At 37.7% G+C, this 17,085-nt stretch overlaps 1 protein-coding gene across 1 annotated transcript; it reads left to right on the top strand.

Annotated features, from left to right (window-relative positions):
• The first annotated feature begins 120 nt into the window (after positions 1-120).
• On the top strand, positions 121-15,479 carry LOC106053502 (modulator of smoothened protein-like). Its single transcript, XM_013209063.2, has 3 exons — positions 121-366; positions 10,168-10,383; positions 10,819-15,479. The coding sequence occupies exons 1-3, from the start codon at positions 264-266 to the stop codon at positions 11,004-11,006; spliced, it is 507 nt and encodes a 168-aa protein (XP_013064517.1). The 5' UTR covers positions 121-263; the 3' UTR covers positions 11,007-15,479.
• Positions 15,480-17,085: the final 1,606 nt, after the last annotated feature.

Raw genomic sequence — 17,085 nt, forward strand, 5'->3', positions numbered from 1 at the left:
CTAGGTTAGTAATATTACTATGCAAACTATGCAGCGGGTATTCCCGCTTCATTGAAATTATGTAAAAAAAAAAAAAAAAAAAAGGGCGAAAGAAAAAAAAAATACTTCCACCTTCCGCCGGAAGGAACTACTTATGAATGCGGTAATTACTGGGAAGTAAATAGGTCCGGAAAAAATGGATAATATTCTCCAACAAAAATAATACATTCATGTATCACCAATTACCACTGTATGCTACCTGATATCTTCATAGTTCATAGAAAATGGACAAACTTTCGATAATATCGGGTGCATTATTTTTTGCAGCCGATATATTTGCAGTTGTGAGTTTAGCAATGCCTCACTGGATAGTTTCTGAAATAGGAGGTAAGGCCGTAACTTTTTAATTTTAGTATTTTACTATTTATTAAATTATTATTATAATTTGCTATTTATTTTATCTAGTATTTACTTTATTTACTATTAGATCTAGACTCTAGAGTCTACTTATTACTAAGTATTAGCTAAGGGAAGGCTAAGCCTTAGCCTAGCCTAAGTTACTAAGTAAGTCAAGACTAAGTCAGTCGACTACTAAGTAGACTAAATGTCACTAAAGTAAAGACAGTAAATCTGAGTAAAGTAAGACGTCTAAGAGTAGTTAGTAGTCATGAAATTGACTAGATCTAGTCTCTAGAACTCTAGAGATAGAGTCTAGACTCTAGACTAAAAGTCTAGACTCTAGACTAAAAGTCTAGACTCTAGACTAAAAGTCTAGACTCTAGACTAAAAGTCTAGACTTTAGACTGACTAGAGTTGTACCTATAACTAAACTATAGATCTAGCTAGATTCTAGATCTATGATCTATTATTATCTAAGACTAAATTGTCACTAAATCTAAATAGGCAATTTCCGCAATGAGCGTCAATATTTACAAACTGCAACTGTTGCCAGATTGGCTTGGTTGGTTACCGATTAATTAAGATATATACCACTCAAACCAAAAAATAAAATAAAATGAGTTCTCTTTTGTTGCCAACTATAAAATATAGTTCTGAAAAAGTTCGATAGCGTTTGAAAATGTAGATCTATTTTATTTAAACAACCCATACATTTACTAGATCTAGTGCAAATTATAGAGCAAATGTAGATTATTTCTATATCTTTTTTTTTGTAATGATTTTTTTGTCTATACTCTTAAGAATTAATATGTCTTAATAAATGTTATGGATCTGTCTTTGTGTTTTGTTTTTCTTATTTCTGTTATATGTTGATGCATTATTTCATTAGCACGTACTGGTATGTTTATTATTAAAATTGGATTTTTTTTTTTTTGACAAGAGTACAGTATAGAAGACTTGCGCCAACAGTTACTGGCACAAAAATCAATAGTTTCAGATAGATGTAGATACGACTTATAGGCTAGTAGGCCAATTTAGATTTCAACTTTATTTAATTTAAATCGTAATCAAAATATTACTAAATAGATCTATTTAAAATGTAATCATTAGTCCATATATAGATCTAGATGGTATTTAAATTGGGTTTTTTCTTTCACACAAACACACACACACACACAAATCTAAACCTAGTATGATAGATCTATACATTTTTTTATTGATCTATGCCCACTACTGTATGTAAGGGGCAAACTTGGAGATGTCTGACATGGCTAAACACATGTGCCCCATTCTGCTGTTAGGGATTAGCATGGGCTCAATTAAGGGGCACTGATGAAACCCATGTGGGGCCAGTAAGAGGGGTGATCATTGAGGGGCCTGAAAGTGCTTAATTTATGGGCACCATCTGGGGAACGAACATTGACCCAAAACAGGTGCCCTTAGGGTTGAGCTTGGGCTCAGATAGTGGCACAGATTGAGAAAGCTGAAAGAGCTGTAACTCATGGGCTCTATTTGGGGGATGAAAATTGGCCCAAACAATAGGGGTCCTTAAGGGTGAGTTTGGGCTCAGATAGGGTCCCAGATGAATTCAGGATAAAAGCCATGCGGGGCCAGTAAGAGGGGCGAACATTGAGGGTTAAACACATGGGACCCATTTAGCGATTAATGTTAGATTAAAAGGGTGCCCTGAAAGGTGAGCCTTGGCTCAGATAGGGGGGTCGGATGAATTTCGGATAAAACCAAGTAAGAGCGTCGAACATTGAGGGGCCTGCGAGGGCTAAAAACATGGCCCCCATTTTGGATCATCGTTGTTCAAATGGGGGTCCTTAAAGGGCGATTGTGGGCACTATCATGGGGCCCAGATGGAGCCCTAGTGGAGGCCAGTGAGGAGCAAACTTCAAGGGGCCTCAAAGGGCTAAACACAATGGCCCTAATCGAAGGCATACGTTGACCCAAGCAGGCCCTTAGGAGTGAGCTTGGGCTCAGGGGGCCCAGATGAAACCCTTTTAGGGACAGTAAGGGGGCAAACATTGAGAAGCCTAAAAGTGCTATAACTCATGGGCTCCATTTGGGGGATGAAAATTGGCCCAAACAACAGGGGTCCTAAATGGTGAGTCTGTGCTCAGTTAGGGGGCCCAATGAAGGCCTGATAAAACCGGTGGGGACAGTAAGAGGGGCGAACATTGAGGGGTCTGAAAGGGCTAAACACATGTGACCCATTTAGGGATTAATATTGGTCCAAAAGGGTGCCATTAGGGGTGAACTTGGGGTCGGGGGACCCAGATGAAACCCTCATAGGGCCAGTAATGGGGCAAATATTGAGAAGCCTGAAAAGGCTACAACTCATGGGCTGCATTTGGGGGGTGAAAATTGACCCAAACAACAGGGGTCCTAAATGGTAAGTCTGGGCTTAGTAGCTCAGTTAGGGGGCCCAGATAAATTCCGGTTAAAACCCATGAGGGGCCAGTAAGAGGGGCAAACATTGAAGTCCTGACAAAACTGAAGTGGGGACAGTAAGAGGGTCGAACATTGAGGGGTCTGAAAGGGCTAAACACATGTGACCCATTTAGGGATTAATGTTGGCCCGAAAGGGTGCCTTTAGAGGTAAGCCTGGGCTCAGTAAGTTGGCCCAGATGAATTCCTGATAAACAGACATGGGGCCATTAACAGGGGAAAACATTGAGGGGCCTGAAAGGGCTAAAGACATGGGCCCTATTTCGGGGGTTGATCGTCGCTCAAATGGGGGCCCTTAAAGAGCGATTCTGGGCACAATCAGGGGGCAAAGATAAAGCCCTAGTGGAGGCCAGTAAGGGACAAACTTTAAGGGGCCTGAAAGGGCTAAACACAATGGCCCCAATTCACTGGCGGATCCAGGGGGGGAGGTAGGAGCAATCGCCCCCCCCCTCGGCCCCCCCACCCCTTCGGGAACGAATTTTAGTAAAGAAATCACACAATCTGTGTACGAATTTATTAGTTATGTTAATAATATATATACTAATTAATTATTTTTCAACCTGCTTCTAGATTATTTCGCCCCCCCCCCCCATTTAGTATGTTGGCCAATCTGGTGGGATGGGGAGGTGGCGATGGCATAAACTTTCGATCTGGGGGGGGGGGGCGTTCTAATTTATTTGTAGAAATCACAGCTTGGTAACAGAATCAATTAAATATCTATATAATTAAAATTAAAACACCGATCTTTATATTATGTCGTTCCCCTGTTAGCCGATTGGGTTGGGTGGGGTGGGGCGAAGACATCCTTTTTTTTTAAGTCTAAGCCCACTAGAGACGTTTGCGAGGCGTTAACTTGATTTGCGACCTTACCGCGCCATTAGCTTTATGACGTTCAATCTTTCTAAGGCATTTTGTCGTACTTCTTACAAATGATCAGACATAACCAGCTTAGGATCCAGGGCCGTGGGTCCGATTCAAGCGTGGTCCCATCAATTTTTAGATTTATGGCTGCTTGGTGGATGTCTTTTCCCAATGTGAATAGGGTCTGAACTGGGGTTTTTTAGTACAATTTATTTCCATTTTCCACATACGGGTAAAGAACGAAATCGTGACGAGGTCACGTTGGATTTCCGCCTTGAGAGCTGCAGCGGATATCCCGGTCTGCCAGATGAGCAGGTCATCAGCGAAGAGCAGAGATCAACATTTCAATCGTTCTATCAAATCGTTTATATAGACTAAGAAAAGCGTACATGATAATGATGAGCCCTGCGGTAAACCTTGCTCAAGTATTCTTTTGCGAGACACGCTAGATCCGTACGTAGCGCGACTGGACTGTCCTGTCTGTTAGGAAGTTTTTTAGTCACCGATACATATTTGAGCATACTCCGAGGTTCATTCATTTTAGCAATAATCCTTGTCTCCAAACTCTGTCATAGGCTTAAGATCTAAAAATACTGACAGTGTCAATTCGCCCTTGCGTCTTACCGTACCTCTCGGGAAACCGTCAGCTACTGACTGCATAAACACCATCGCTTGATCATTTGCACTTTTATGTTGCCTGAACCCGCCCTGTTCAGGTGCGATGATTTTGCTTTCTTCCAAGTACCACATGAGCCTTCTGTTTATCACTCTTGCAGCTATTTTCCCTACAAACGATGTTAGGGATATTGGTCTATAGCTGTCAGGTCGGCCGGCCGCCTTTCCTATCGTGGACTATAGTGGCCACTTTCCAGGCCTTTGGTAATTTCCCTTACGTCCAGGTCCGATTGAGCAAGTCGCATAATTTACTTTGCACTTTTTAATTATAATTTCCCGACAAAGTAGGGCATACTTAGGCTATATATAATGTGTATAAAAGTACCGGACTTATTTAAGTGAAGGTCCTGAATAGCATTTTTGTTGTGGTCTCTATCTTCTTCAGCATTAGTAGTTCTAAAAGTATGCCATATTTGCAGAGAAAGAGAGTACTTTAACATTTATTTTCCATCACAAAAAATCAGCAGCTTATTATAATTATTGCATAATTTGTGCATATGTTAAATTTAAGAGATTTTTTTCACGCCATTTTTTTGGCGGCGCTATTTTGCTCCCGCTATTTTGTCGGGGAGCCGCCACCGACACATACACGCTCTCATATTTAGGGCCCGTAAATATTTCCGATCGTGTAAATCAGGGTGGGCAACCTTTTTGTATCGAGGGCCGCATTAACAAAATTTTTGGAATGGGGGGCCGCATATATATATATATATATATATATGTATGTATATGTGTGTGTGTGTGTGTGTACTTACAACTTAGAAAAATACGCTAGTTAACTGTATAATGTCTTTTAATTCATATTTATACTGTATTATACATTCACTTTTCCTTTTTTTTTTCACATTCTAAATTGAGGAATTACTAGAGTTAGCAATTTCTGAAACCAATTTAACGATTTTTTTTTAAATTTGCTATTGTCTTTTCATATTGCAACATTTCACCACAAATGTACAGTTGTACTTAATGTGAGGAATTTAACTATTTACACTCGTGCGTAATGTTCCTGAATTGTGGAACTAGCTTTCTAGTTGTTATACTTGTGACTGCTGTCAAATTATAGTCATTCACCATCGACCTGTGATTACACTTGTTTATTTTCCACAAGAAAAATACTTGTTCACATATGTATGTGTACCCAAATAATTTGTAGGGAAATTTAGAATTATTTTAAATAGATTAGCATTTTTATACGTATATACTGTGGGTACACATAATTTCTGTAGGTATTCGCGGGCCGCATAAAACACTTCAGCGGGCCGCATGTGGCCCGCGGGCCGTAATTTGCCCACCCCTGGTGTAAATTCTTTATCAACGTCTAATAGAACAGAACAAATAAAGTATATGTCATAGAAACCCAAATCTTTTTTTTTTCGTAGACCCCTTGGAAGTCTTCGTGGACCTCTTTGGGAAGAATGAAGGGTCATAATGTAATAGGGATTAATTATGGACACCTCACACGAATGGCGAAAGGGGGGGGGTGAAACCCCGAAAAAAAAAGCCTGAGTTTGGGCCAACGTTCATCCCCTGAATGGAGCCCGTGTATTTAGCCCTTTCAGGCCCCTCAATGTCTGCCTCCATCACTGGCCTTATGTGGGTTTCAACAGGGTGTTATCTGGGACCCCTGACTGAACACAGACTCACGCTAACGGACCACATTCATCCTCCAAATAAGCCCATCTCTTTGCCCCCATCACTGGCCCCACGTAGGTTTCATCAGGGCTTTATCTGGGCCCTCCGATTAAAGACAGTCTCATCCCTAATGGCCCCCATTCATCCTCCGAAAAAGGCCCGTGTTTAGCCCTTTCAGGCCACTCAATGTTTACACTCATCACTGGCCCCTTGTGGGTTTCAGCAGGGTGTTATCTGGGCCCCCTAATTGAGCACAGACTCACCCATTCATCTTCTAAATGAGGCCCATTTGATTAACTCTTTAGACAACTCAATGTTTGGCCCTCACTGGCCCCATGAAGGTTCCCTCAAGGCTTCACCTGGGCCTTCTAACTTAGCCCAGGGCGTCCATTTGGACCAATGTTCATCCCCCAAATGGGGCCCATGTGTTTAGCCCTTACATGCCCCTTATTGTTTGCCCCATACTAGCCCCAAGAGGGATCATTCAGGGCTTCATCTAGGCCCCCTGATCCTTAATCCTTAAGGTCCCTGTTTGAGCTTTCATTAATTGCCCCCAAAGGGCCAAGTACTTTCCCTTACTGGCCCCATACAGGTTTCATAAGGGGATTTACTGGGCCCTTCTAACTGAGCCCAGACTTATCCCTTAGGGCCCCCATGAGGATTCTATCAGGGCTTCATCTGGGCCCGTAACTGAGCCCAGACTTATCCCTAAGGGCCCCATTTGGACTAATGTTCATCCCCCAGATGGGCCCCAAATGGGTTTCATAAGGGGATTTTCTGGGCCCCCTGACTGAGCCCAGATTCAGCCCTAAGGGCGCCCGTTTGGGCCAATGTTCAACCTCCAAATGGTGCCCATGTGGTTAGTCCTTACAGGCCCGTCAACGTTTGTCCTATACTAGCCTCATTAGGTTTCCATCAGGGCTTCATCAGGGCCCCCTGATTGCGCCCGTTTGGGCCAACGTTCATCCCCCAAATGAGGCCCATGTGTATAGCCCTTTTACGCCCCTCAGTTTTTGCCCCACAATGGCTCTATGAGGGTTCCAATAGGGTTTCATCTGGGCCCCATAACTGATCCCAGACTCAGCCCTAAGGACGCCCATTTGGGCCAATGTTCATCCCCCAAGTGGGGCCCATGTGGTTAGCCCTTACAGGCCCATCAACGTTTGTCCTATACTAGCCCAATTAGGTTTCCATCGGGGCTTCATCTGGGCCCCCTGATTGCGCCTGTTTGGGCCAACTTTCATCCCCCAAATGAGGCCCATGTGTATAGCCCTTTTACGCCCCTCAGTTTTTGCCCCACAATGGCTCTATGAGGGTTCCAATAGGGTTTCATCTGGGCCCCATAACTGATCCCAGACTCAGCCCTAAGGACGCCCATTTGGGCCAATGTTCATCCCCCAAGTGGGGCCCATGTGGTTAGCCCTTACAGGCCCATCAACGTTTGTCCTATACTAGCCCAATTAGGTTTCCATCGGGGCTTCATCTGGGCCCCCTGATTGCGCCTGTTTGGGCCAACTTTCATCCCCCAAATGAGGCCCATGTGTATAGCCCTTTCAGGCCCCTCAGTGTTTGCCCCCCAATGGCTCTTGGAGTGTTCCAATAAGGCTTCATCTGGGCACCATAAGGGCCCCCATTTGGTCGAATGCTCACCTCCCTTTCAGGCCCCTCAATGTGAGCCCTACACTAGCTCTATGAAGGTTCCATCAGGGCTTCTCTGGGCCCCCAAACTGAGCCTAGACTCAGCCCTAAGGATTCCCATTTGGGCTAATGTTCGCCTCCCAAATGGGGCCCATGTGTTCAGCCCTTTCAGGCCCCTAAATGTTAGCCCCACACTGACTCCATGAGGGTTCCATCAGGGCTTCATCTTAGCCCCCAAACTGAGACCAAGACTCAGCCCTTAGGGCCCTCATTTTGGGCAATGTTCATCCCCAAATGGGGCCCATGTAGTTAGCCCTTTCATGCCTCTTAACATTTGCCCCATAATAGCCCATTAGGGTTTCTATCTGGGCTTTATCTGGGCCCCTTCATTGTGCCTAGACTCGATCTTTAAGGGCCATGTTTGGGCTTTCATTAATTGCCCCCAAAGGGCCAATTATCTTTCGCCCTGTTGGGGCCCACAAGTCCTTCCCCTTACAGGCTTCACAAGGGTTTCACAAAGGGATTTTCTGGGCCCCCTGACTGAGCCCAGACTCAGCCCTATAGGCGCCTGTTTGGGCCAATGTTCCTCCCCCAAATGGGGCCCATGTGGTTAGTATGAGCTGGACCAGTTGGGGCCCTTACAAGGCCCAAAACCTTTGCTACAAAAAAAAACAGGGATCCACTCATCCAGCGTTGAAAAAAAAAACGATGCTAAATATTGTCTATTGAGATTTTAATAGGCCCGAAGTCTAAAAGAAATATGATCACAATAATAATGTCCGTTTCAAGTAAATGTTGACAGCACCATAGGTGAAATAAAAATATAATGTCGTATTTTACTTATTTCAACATTATTCTAGACAGACATACAAGAAATGTTGCAGTAGTCCTAGATTTATTTAAATACATTATTGATCTCAACATTATTTTATTTAAATGGTAATCAAAATATTACTAAATAGATCTATTTAAAATTTAATCATTAATCTCTATATAGACCAAGATGAAGGTGTATTTAAATTCAGTTCTTATCACACACACTAACACACAGACACAATCTAAACCTATTACCTAGTCAACATCAAATACTGCTCTCTTACATCTGTCTAGAATAATGTTTTTCCTCATCTAGATCAACTACTGTACCGGTATGTAATTATTATACTTATGATTTAATGTTGACTTCATTAACATTTGACTAGATAGACGTCCCGGTATGCGTACAGCTATTTAAATTCAATATTAATCTCAACTTTAACTTAGAAATATTACATGTTGACAGCACATTAAATTTTAATCCAAAAATTCTGCCCCTAGACCTAGTCTATATCAAATACAAATGCCACATCTAAATCCACTATTTTTTCTGCAATCATTGTAATCAAGATGTAATTAATAAGAATATATTTATTAATTATATAATAATATACTATTCTCTCCTCCCCCTATTCAAAACTACTGCTAGTAATAGTGTATATTCTTAGTTGTTTATTCAATCTACATAGCTATCCGTATTTACGGTCGGTATTTTATATAGGTCTGTGAGCTCTATTATTTCTATTAGTTTATTTTCTCTCTCTTCCTATCCGTGATTGAAGTCGGTATTTAAAAAACAACTAGGTTATTCCCCCTTTTGATAATGCTTTTGGTCTTGATCCTGCTCCTTGACAACGCAGAAAAAATGGCCAGGAGTGTAAATACCGACGCTCAATGCGGATATTGCCTCTAAATAAACTAAATCTAGTCTAATAAATCTATAATTTAATCCATGTGAGTGTGACGGTGTCTGGCTAGATTCTAGATCTAGTCAAATCTAGTCTAAGACTGTGACTTTGAGACTGTGTGTGAAATGAACTAGATATAGATTCTAGATTATTCTAGATCTACTCTAGATTCCATTATCTGCTTCGAAAAGTCATTTCATATCATTATCATCCATATTTTATATATTATTTACAGACCAAGCCCTAGGCAATGGTGAGTAGGGCCTAGGTAAATGCTCATCTCTTGACTTCATTTTGTGTGTGTGTGTGTCCTCCTTTTGACTGTTTTTAAAACTCAGTCCTTCTTTAGCTTTTGGAGTACATGTGTTTGTCTTCTGACCCTAACTCTAATTTCTAAATAATCTTTCTAAACTTGACAGAGACCTCCACCTAGACTAGATTTTTTTTAGTTAATGATTATGTATAATTAGATCTAGATTATTCTAGATCAAGACGACATAGTTGTTTAAAAAAACAACATCTTTCTGTCTGCAAATGATTTCAAGTTGTATTACCAGTGAAACAAATGAATACCACATTCCTATATGCATGACAGTATTTTATTTATGATTAATGATAATATGCCATTTTAGTAAACAGTGAAGAGAAAGCCAGACATTTTCACTCTTAGGTCAATGCCTACTGGTTAGATGACATCTGAATGTCTGCTAACCCTAATCAAGTTTTATTCTAAATTGCAGATATATTAAATGCAATTGTTGATAACAGGTTTTGCTAAACATAAATTTTCTTTTTCTCTAATTAGGGGATACTAACATTGGACTGCTGAAGACATGTCTAACGATATATGGCAGACCACAAATTTGCTTTATGCCGAGTCCAGTTCGTGGAGAATGGCTGTTGACATTCATCTGTATTGTTTTGGGCATAATCTGTATTAGTGTTACTATTGTATTGCTTGCATTGTCTTACTGGGAGTACCGTGTTATGAAGTTTGCCAGATGGCTTGGATTTGTAGCAAGTAAGTTACTTTATGTGCTCTATGTATGTAACAAAGCTCTTTTTGTAGCTCTTCCTAGAAACTCTGTATTTAATGTGTGTCCATTGAGACTTGATATTTCTGACCCAAAAGGAGGAGAGACATCATTTTATCTCCTGTCACTAGAAGCAGAGAGAGTGCAATCATTTTGAAATCTGATATTTCTTCCCTACTTCCCCTTTATTTGTCAGCTCACCTTTAACCTTTGATTTTTAGAATAATTTTTTTTTTTTACATTTTTGAATATTATGTTGTTTTTTTTAAAGAACATTAAGACAAATTTTGACCCAATCATGAGGTAAACAATAAAAATGCAATTATGAGCTCTAGATATTATTTTGACACTTTCCTATGAGTCAAAGAACAAATACACATACAAAGGTACCGGCCTAAACTGCTCTTATCTGTTTCTTTCAGTGATTTTATTTTGCCTAGCCGCTGTGATTTTCCCAATTGGCTTTGACATGGATCAGATAGGAGGTGAAGCTTACCAGCTGCCAAACAACTACAGGGTTGGAATCTCCTATATTTTCTTCGTCTTAGCTTTGTGGATCACTGTCGTCTCACAGTTGTTTGCCAGCAAAGTCTGCCTGCCACACTTTTAAATATCTGACACTGCACCAGGCTTAGTTACACAGATTAGGTATATTGTATCACCTAGTTGACAAATGCCTTGGATCTTAAGAATGGATACATGCTTACATTGATAGTATTATTAATTTTCAGTTTTTAACAAACCATTCCAAACATGAATTTTTTTTATTTTTTTTTATTGTTATATAATGAAAAAAATGTATTATAGAAGTGTACAGTTTGTATATTTAGAATTTAAAATATAATTCAAAATTTGACTAGATTGAGTGATAGAGAACACTAAAAAGTGCAATATTTCTGTTTTGTCTAACTTCAGGCTTGTGAAGATTGTAAAAAATGTATCATTGTAAAATATGTATATAGTTTTTAAAAATGCATTTTTGTTAAATGCTTTAAAAACATGTCATCTCATGTTTGTTTCTGTGTAGTATTTCTCTGAACAGATCTCCCTGTAAACAATGAACAAAGTAATGATACTTTTCATTGAGTACATCTAACATGTAATAGCTTTTGTTCTGTTGTTCTACCACTGGAACAGTAGGCAACATGATTACAGCAGTGATCAAACATACTTTCTTACTTTTATTTGCATTTGAAAACAAAAATTATAGAAGGTTTGTTTGTATTTGATCAAACATTAATTGTTATGTATGTCTTTCAGTAATTATGTTTAAGTTCATATTACAGTGATGTTATTTTTTGTCATTAGCCAAAAAGCAAGTCTACAAACTTGTCTTGGTACAAAATTTTGATTACTTAGCTGAAACATATTCAAATTTCTTAGCTTTTTATTTAATTAAAAAGGGAAAATTAAAAAAAAATGATACTCAATTACCTTCAAGCTCTTTATGTATTTATCAAGGACTAAAACTTGTTGCCAAACTTGCTAATTTTTTGGTGTGTAATAATAATCTAAAATTTAAGTTCACAATAGGTTTAAACAAAAAAATACTTAATATTTAATAATAATATTTAAAAGTTTACATTACTATGTAAAATGGAATCCCAACTCTTTTTTCTGAGCTGTTAAAACTTTAGGAATTTATCTTTCTAAATAAAATCAAGGTTAACAAGTCCAACGCTACTCAACAAAAAAAAAAATAATTATAATTTTAAAAAGTTTAATCAGTTCTAAAAATTTAGATCTTGTCAAAACAATAAAATATTTGTGTAAATAGCATTCAAACCAAGGCCATGATTAGTAGCATACAAATTACTTACACTATTGTACTTCATAGTACTATTTGTGTGAACCAGGAAATTCTAATTATGTCTATGATGTGTGTCGCTGCCATTAATTATGTGTCAGAGCAAATGATTGTTTTTTTTCATTGCAAGGGCTGGTGGCATCTTTGATATAAATGTATACATTTAAGCCTACTTATAAATATGTTAAAAGTTCAAAGTTTACTATATATTTGATAGCATTTTCTGTTCAACTCAGTTCTTTTATTACATTATATCATATTCAGTTATCAAAAGGTCAATGTAACATATCAAGCTGATTGAGGCAGTGAAATTGATGATTTTGTTCTCGTTGCATACACTTGTCTATATTCATTTTTTATGTACTGGGACTGTATGGCTTCTATTTGATGTTGATATGAACCAACCTTAAAAAAGAGAGCTGTTTAATCAACAATGCTGATTGCTTCAATTAGATCTAAATCAAACAGTGTGATCTGGAATTAAAAGGGAAAACCTTCCAATATTAATCTTAATTAATCTTTCATTTGGATTTTAAGATTTTCTTTCCATTGTATGTCTTTAGTGACTTACTGACCTCTAATCGGCACCTTGTGTAAACTTTATATCTCAATGCCCAATAACGCATTTTGGTTGCGAATTATTGCTCTGTTGTAATATTAATTCTGTGTTTATTTTTTGCCAAATGTATTGTAGTCTTGTGGTGCTAGTTATTTAATGGATGGTGTTTTTGGTTACTATAAAATGTCATTTAATTAGCTTGTGCACAAGTAACTTGACATGTTAGTTAATTCTCTTTTGTCACATTGCATGGCTTCATTGCATAAAAAATGTATATGAAATATAATCTTTAGTCAATGGCATTTATAAAATAATTTTCTATTTTGAAAAAAAAAATTTTTTTACATTGTTATGTATTTATCTTCTTCTGTCTAAATGTACACATGAACACACAAATGAAAACAATGCAAAGAACTTGAACTTCCATTTCTTATAACTTTATTTACTAAAGAAATCTAGTAATTAGCCGCAGTACATTAGAAGTTGAAAGACTCTGCTTTCAACTTTGCGATATCTGCTTTCAGCTGTACTTATCTCTATTAAATTTGTAACCAGCCGTACTCAGCTCAACCGCCTTAGTCAACTGCCTGTACAGTTCTCTCTGGTTTTTATAGGGTTCCCAAGTTGGTTTCATTTTCATTTCTTGGTGTTTTGTGTCCAACTGTGTCTGGGATGGTTACATGCACATCAGCAATTGAGCCATTTCCTTTACAGAGGTTCCAAGAACCGTTTCCAGTTTTCTTCCAACAGAAATATATAACAGCTACTGGGATAGTAACAATGACTGCACAGGTCACAACACTAGCGACAATTTGAACATTTGAATTCTTTCCTGTTGTTTAAAAGTCATTAGCATTGCATCTTTAGTCAAGTCACTGTGCTTGACAAACAATGCAAGTAGACTGGCAGAACTTGATATTTTCAGCACAAATATTATATTAGAAACTATGAAGTGCAAACTGTAAACATAAAAAATCTACCATTGTCGATACGAAATGGTCATTTATAAAGCATAAATGTGTTAGGTGCTTCCACGCTGCGTCTTATGCAGATAAATCAAACAGAGGTAACTCTCAAATATCAATATCAAGTAACACAAGGTGAAAGGCCAACAAGCCAGTCGATGCTGATAGTGAATGTTGAACAAAAAGTTTAATAACAACGGAGGGAACCGTCGAATGTCATCAAGCTAAATCTCAACATCCATAAAAACTGCTTCTCTCTAAAGCCTTCAGAAGTAGTCTTTAACCAAGAGTTGGTTGAGTAGTTTATTTGAAGACATTTCAACCAGAAAAGTATCCCACTTCTGACACCAACTGTTACATATTTATTTATCTTCTGGCTAAATGTACACATGAAAACACAAAAGAAATCAATGCAAAGAACTTGAACTTCAATTACTTATAACTTAAATTACTATTAAAATTTAGTCGCTAAAATTTAGTCGCTGTAGATTAGAAGGTGGAAGGCTGTACAATATCTGCTTTCAACTGTACTTAACTCAAACTTGTAACAAGCCGTACTCAAAATAACAGCTGTTTGTCAACTGCTCATACAGTTCTCTCTGGTTTTTATAGGGTCCACAATCGTTCTCAAATATTGCATAAACACTCCTAGTACCTTCTGGAACATCACATGAGGATACGTCACATCCTGTCTTTTTTTAGGAAGTGAGAAAATTATTTTTTTTCTTATGCCTGCCTCAAGCTATCCATGTATGAGGGATGTGATAATAGTGTATCCTACATCTAAATAAAAAAAAATGCCCAAAGTGTGTGAGCATAATGAATATATTAAGGACCTGTGCTATTTCACTAACTCACTTGGTCTTGCCATGTCAATGTTAAGCAAACTGTGCAGTCAGTGCAAGTAAATTCATTTTTGCTCGTTAGGTTCATTTTGGTCCATGACATCAGCTTTAGTTTTTCCCACATTTGCAAACTGTGTAGCAAAGTTGGAGCAACTTTTAAGATTCACCAACGAAAATATAAAGTTGGTCTTGAATCCTTTTAGTTATTCCATACACCTTGTAGTTCAGGAGCTCTTCCTTGTGTATGTGCCTATTGTTTCCTATTGCATAACGAACCATCAAAGTAGAATGGATGTCAGTTTCCTTTTGTGAATTGTCAAATGCTTGGTCTTTGAGCATTGGCAAATATAGCCCTAAGAGAGTTGGAGCAAGGATTTATCCTGATGCTGTTATCATTTTGGTCCTAATAACCAGCTAGTACAAGCTTGGATGTGGTATAGTAACATTCTAAAATGTTGTGACCTTTTTTGTTCAACATTAGCATTGAGTGAGTATACATTCAAGAAGTTTTGTTATAAATGTAACTTATATGCCTGATACACATTCAGAGTAAAACATTGATATACTGGTAGTACTAGAGGTCTCATCTTTTCCATTATATTTATTTAAAAAAAAAAAATAACCTTATTCTTTTAAAGTATTATAAACAAACATGAGGCCAGTGTCCAGTTAAATTCCCTATACTGGTTTTACAAACTACTAATTTATTATTCCATAACTATTAACAATTTAAACAAAACTAGTCTATTTTTTTTTCTTAATGCCATACTATAAATATCATTGTATTCATGGTGTCTTATGGCTTAATTAAAAATGATTTCATTGTTATGTTTTGTGTTGCTGGATACTTGGTCCACTTCTTACTTTGTATGAAGATATTCAAGTGAATTAAAAGAACTCAATTCAATGTGTTTTTTTTTAATTATTATTATTTATTATGTGTCATATGTGGTTTTAAAGTAAGGATTCCGGGTCTGAAAATGGGATCTTTTTGTTAAATGTTTATGATCACAGCTTTCATGGGGTTGATTCAAGAGGAATAGTTGAGTAGAAGGCATAGTTTAGTTTCTGTATTTGTCTAAGGTTACATAATAGTGTAGTTTATGTCAATTTTAGCGGCACCAGAAAGGGGAAAAGACGCAATTAGTTTTGTGTGGTCTGTCCGTCCCGTTTAGATCTCGTAAACTAGAAAAGATAGTGAAAATCCGACATCATATTTTAGTCCATTCAAAGTTTTGTTGCAACGGCTACTTTTTTCTTTTCTAAAAGCGAAAAATCTCATTTTTAAAATCACTTATGCAAGCAGTTTTTACATAAAAATACACCACTTTTACAACTATTCACTGTTAATAGTAAAAACACTGGAGGCTCTTTAGTAGGGGAGATACCAGCCATATTTCTAACACATTTATGCAAACGATTTTTTATTTTTTGTCCAAAAATATATTTTTTTATATTTGTATTGTTAAGTAAGTTCTGTCATACTAATTACTACATTTACACGGAAAAAAAAATGTTTACTTTTTTTAAAGAGAAAAAATAGATGTAGTATGCATATAAGTTAGTCATAATTTAAAACAATTAATCATTAATTTTTCATATTATCGCGTGAACAGCAATGCCAGTCTACGGCCATAGAACACTTAAATAAAAGAACATTTATTTATTTTTTTTACGAATTTTTTTTTTTTGGAGAAATTAGAGATTTGACCATTTACAAAACAATTAGATCAATTAGATATTCATTATAAGACATCAGGCCAGGTTCACATGTAACTTCACATTCACTTTCACCTATCCTTTGGTTTGCTGGACTGCTGGGGCACCACACAAGATCTGTCAACCTTCTTTCTCCATTCTTCTCTGTCATTTGCCTTTGATCGAATTTAATTCTGATGTTTTTTCAGAAAACATTTATACCTGCCTGGGTGGACCACTGCTGGGGACGATTTTGAGTTTGTGTTTCCACACAAACTGTATTTGTAACCTTGTTTATTATGATATTGTCCTGTTGGGGGAACTAGAATATCAGAACTGCACGATAAGCGCTCATCGCCAGCTTATCCATCGCAACGAGAAGCAATTCATTAGTAAAGTAATCGACAGGTAGGCACTGGCTGCATAGATAAATGTGTACAGCAAATTGTTGACATATTTAGTTTTTTTTTTTTTATTTCACGAAACGCGTATTTATAGCGAACTTAATATCGCATAGCTGAGGGGGGACCAGTTATTTCCTATAATATTTTCCTTAACAAATTTGAGGCTATAATTTTGAGTCTTAGGTGGTCATTTGCAAACCCCGACCCCCAAGCAAAAAATGCTGCGGGCGCCAATGCTAATTTTTTTTTAAAAATTGATTCTTGTGTTGGTTGTCAGGTAGAAGAAATAGTTGTGCAAAATGTCAGCTTGATCCGAGATTGGGTGTGGGAGAAATAACGTGTACTAACTTTTGACCAGACAGATAGAGTGAGTTGATTTCAGCTTTGTAAAAAAGGAAGTTACTACCCAGA

This window comes from Biomphalaria glabrata, chromosome 2 (assembly GCF_947242115.1).
Source record: "Biomphalaria glabrata chromosome 2, xgBioGlab47.1, whole genome shotgun sequence".
In the NCBI taxonomy this organism is placed as follows: Eukaryota; Metazoa; Mollusca; class Gastropoda; family Planorbidae; genus Biomphalaria; species Biomphalaria glabrata.

Coding starts and splice junctions, on each gene's coding strand:
- LOC106053502 (XM_013209063.2), top strand. CDS start 264: ATGGACAAACTTTCGATAATATCGGGTGCATTATTTTTTGCAGCCGAT. Junction 367..10,167: donor GATAGTTTCTGAAATAGGAG/GTAAGGCCGTAA, acceptor TTCTCTAATTAG/GGGATACTAACATTGGACTG. Junction 10,384..10,818: donor ATGGCTTGGATTTGTAGCAA/GTAAGTTACTTT, acceptor TGTTTCTTTCAG/TGATTTTATTTTGCCTAGCC.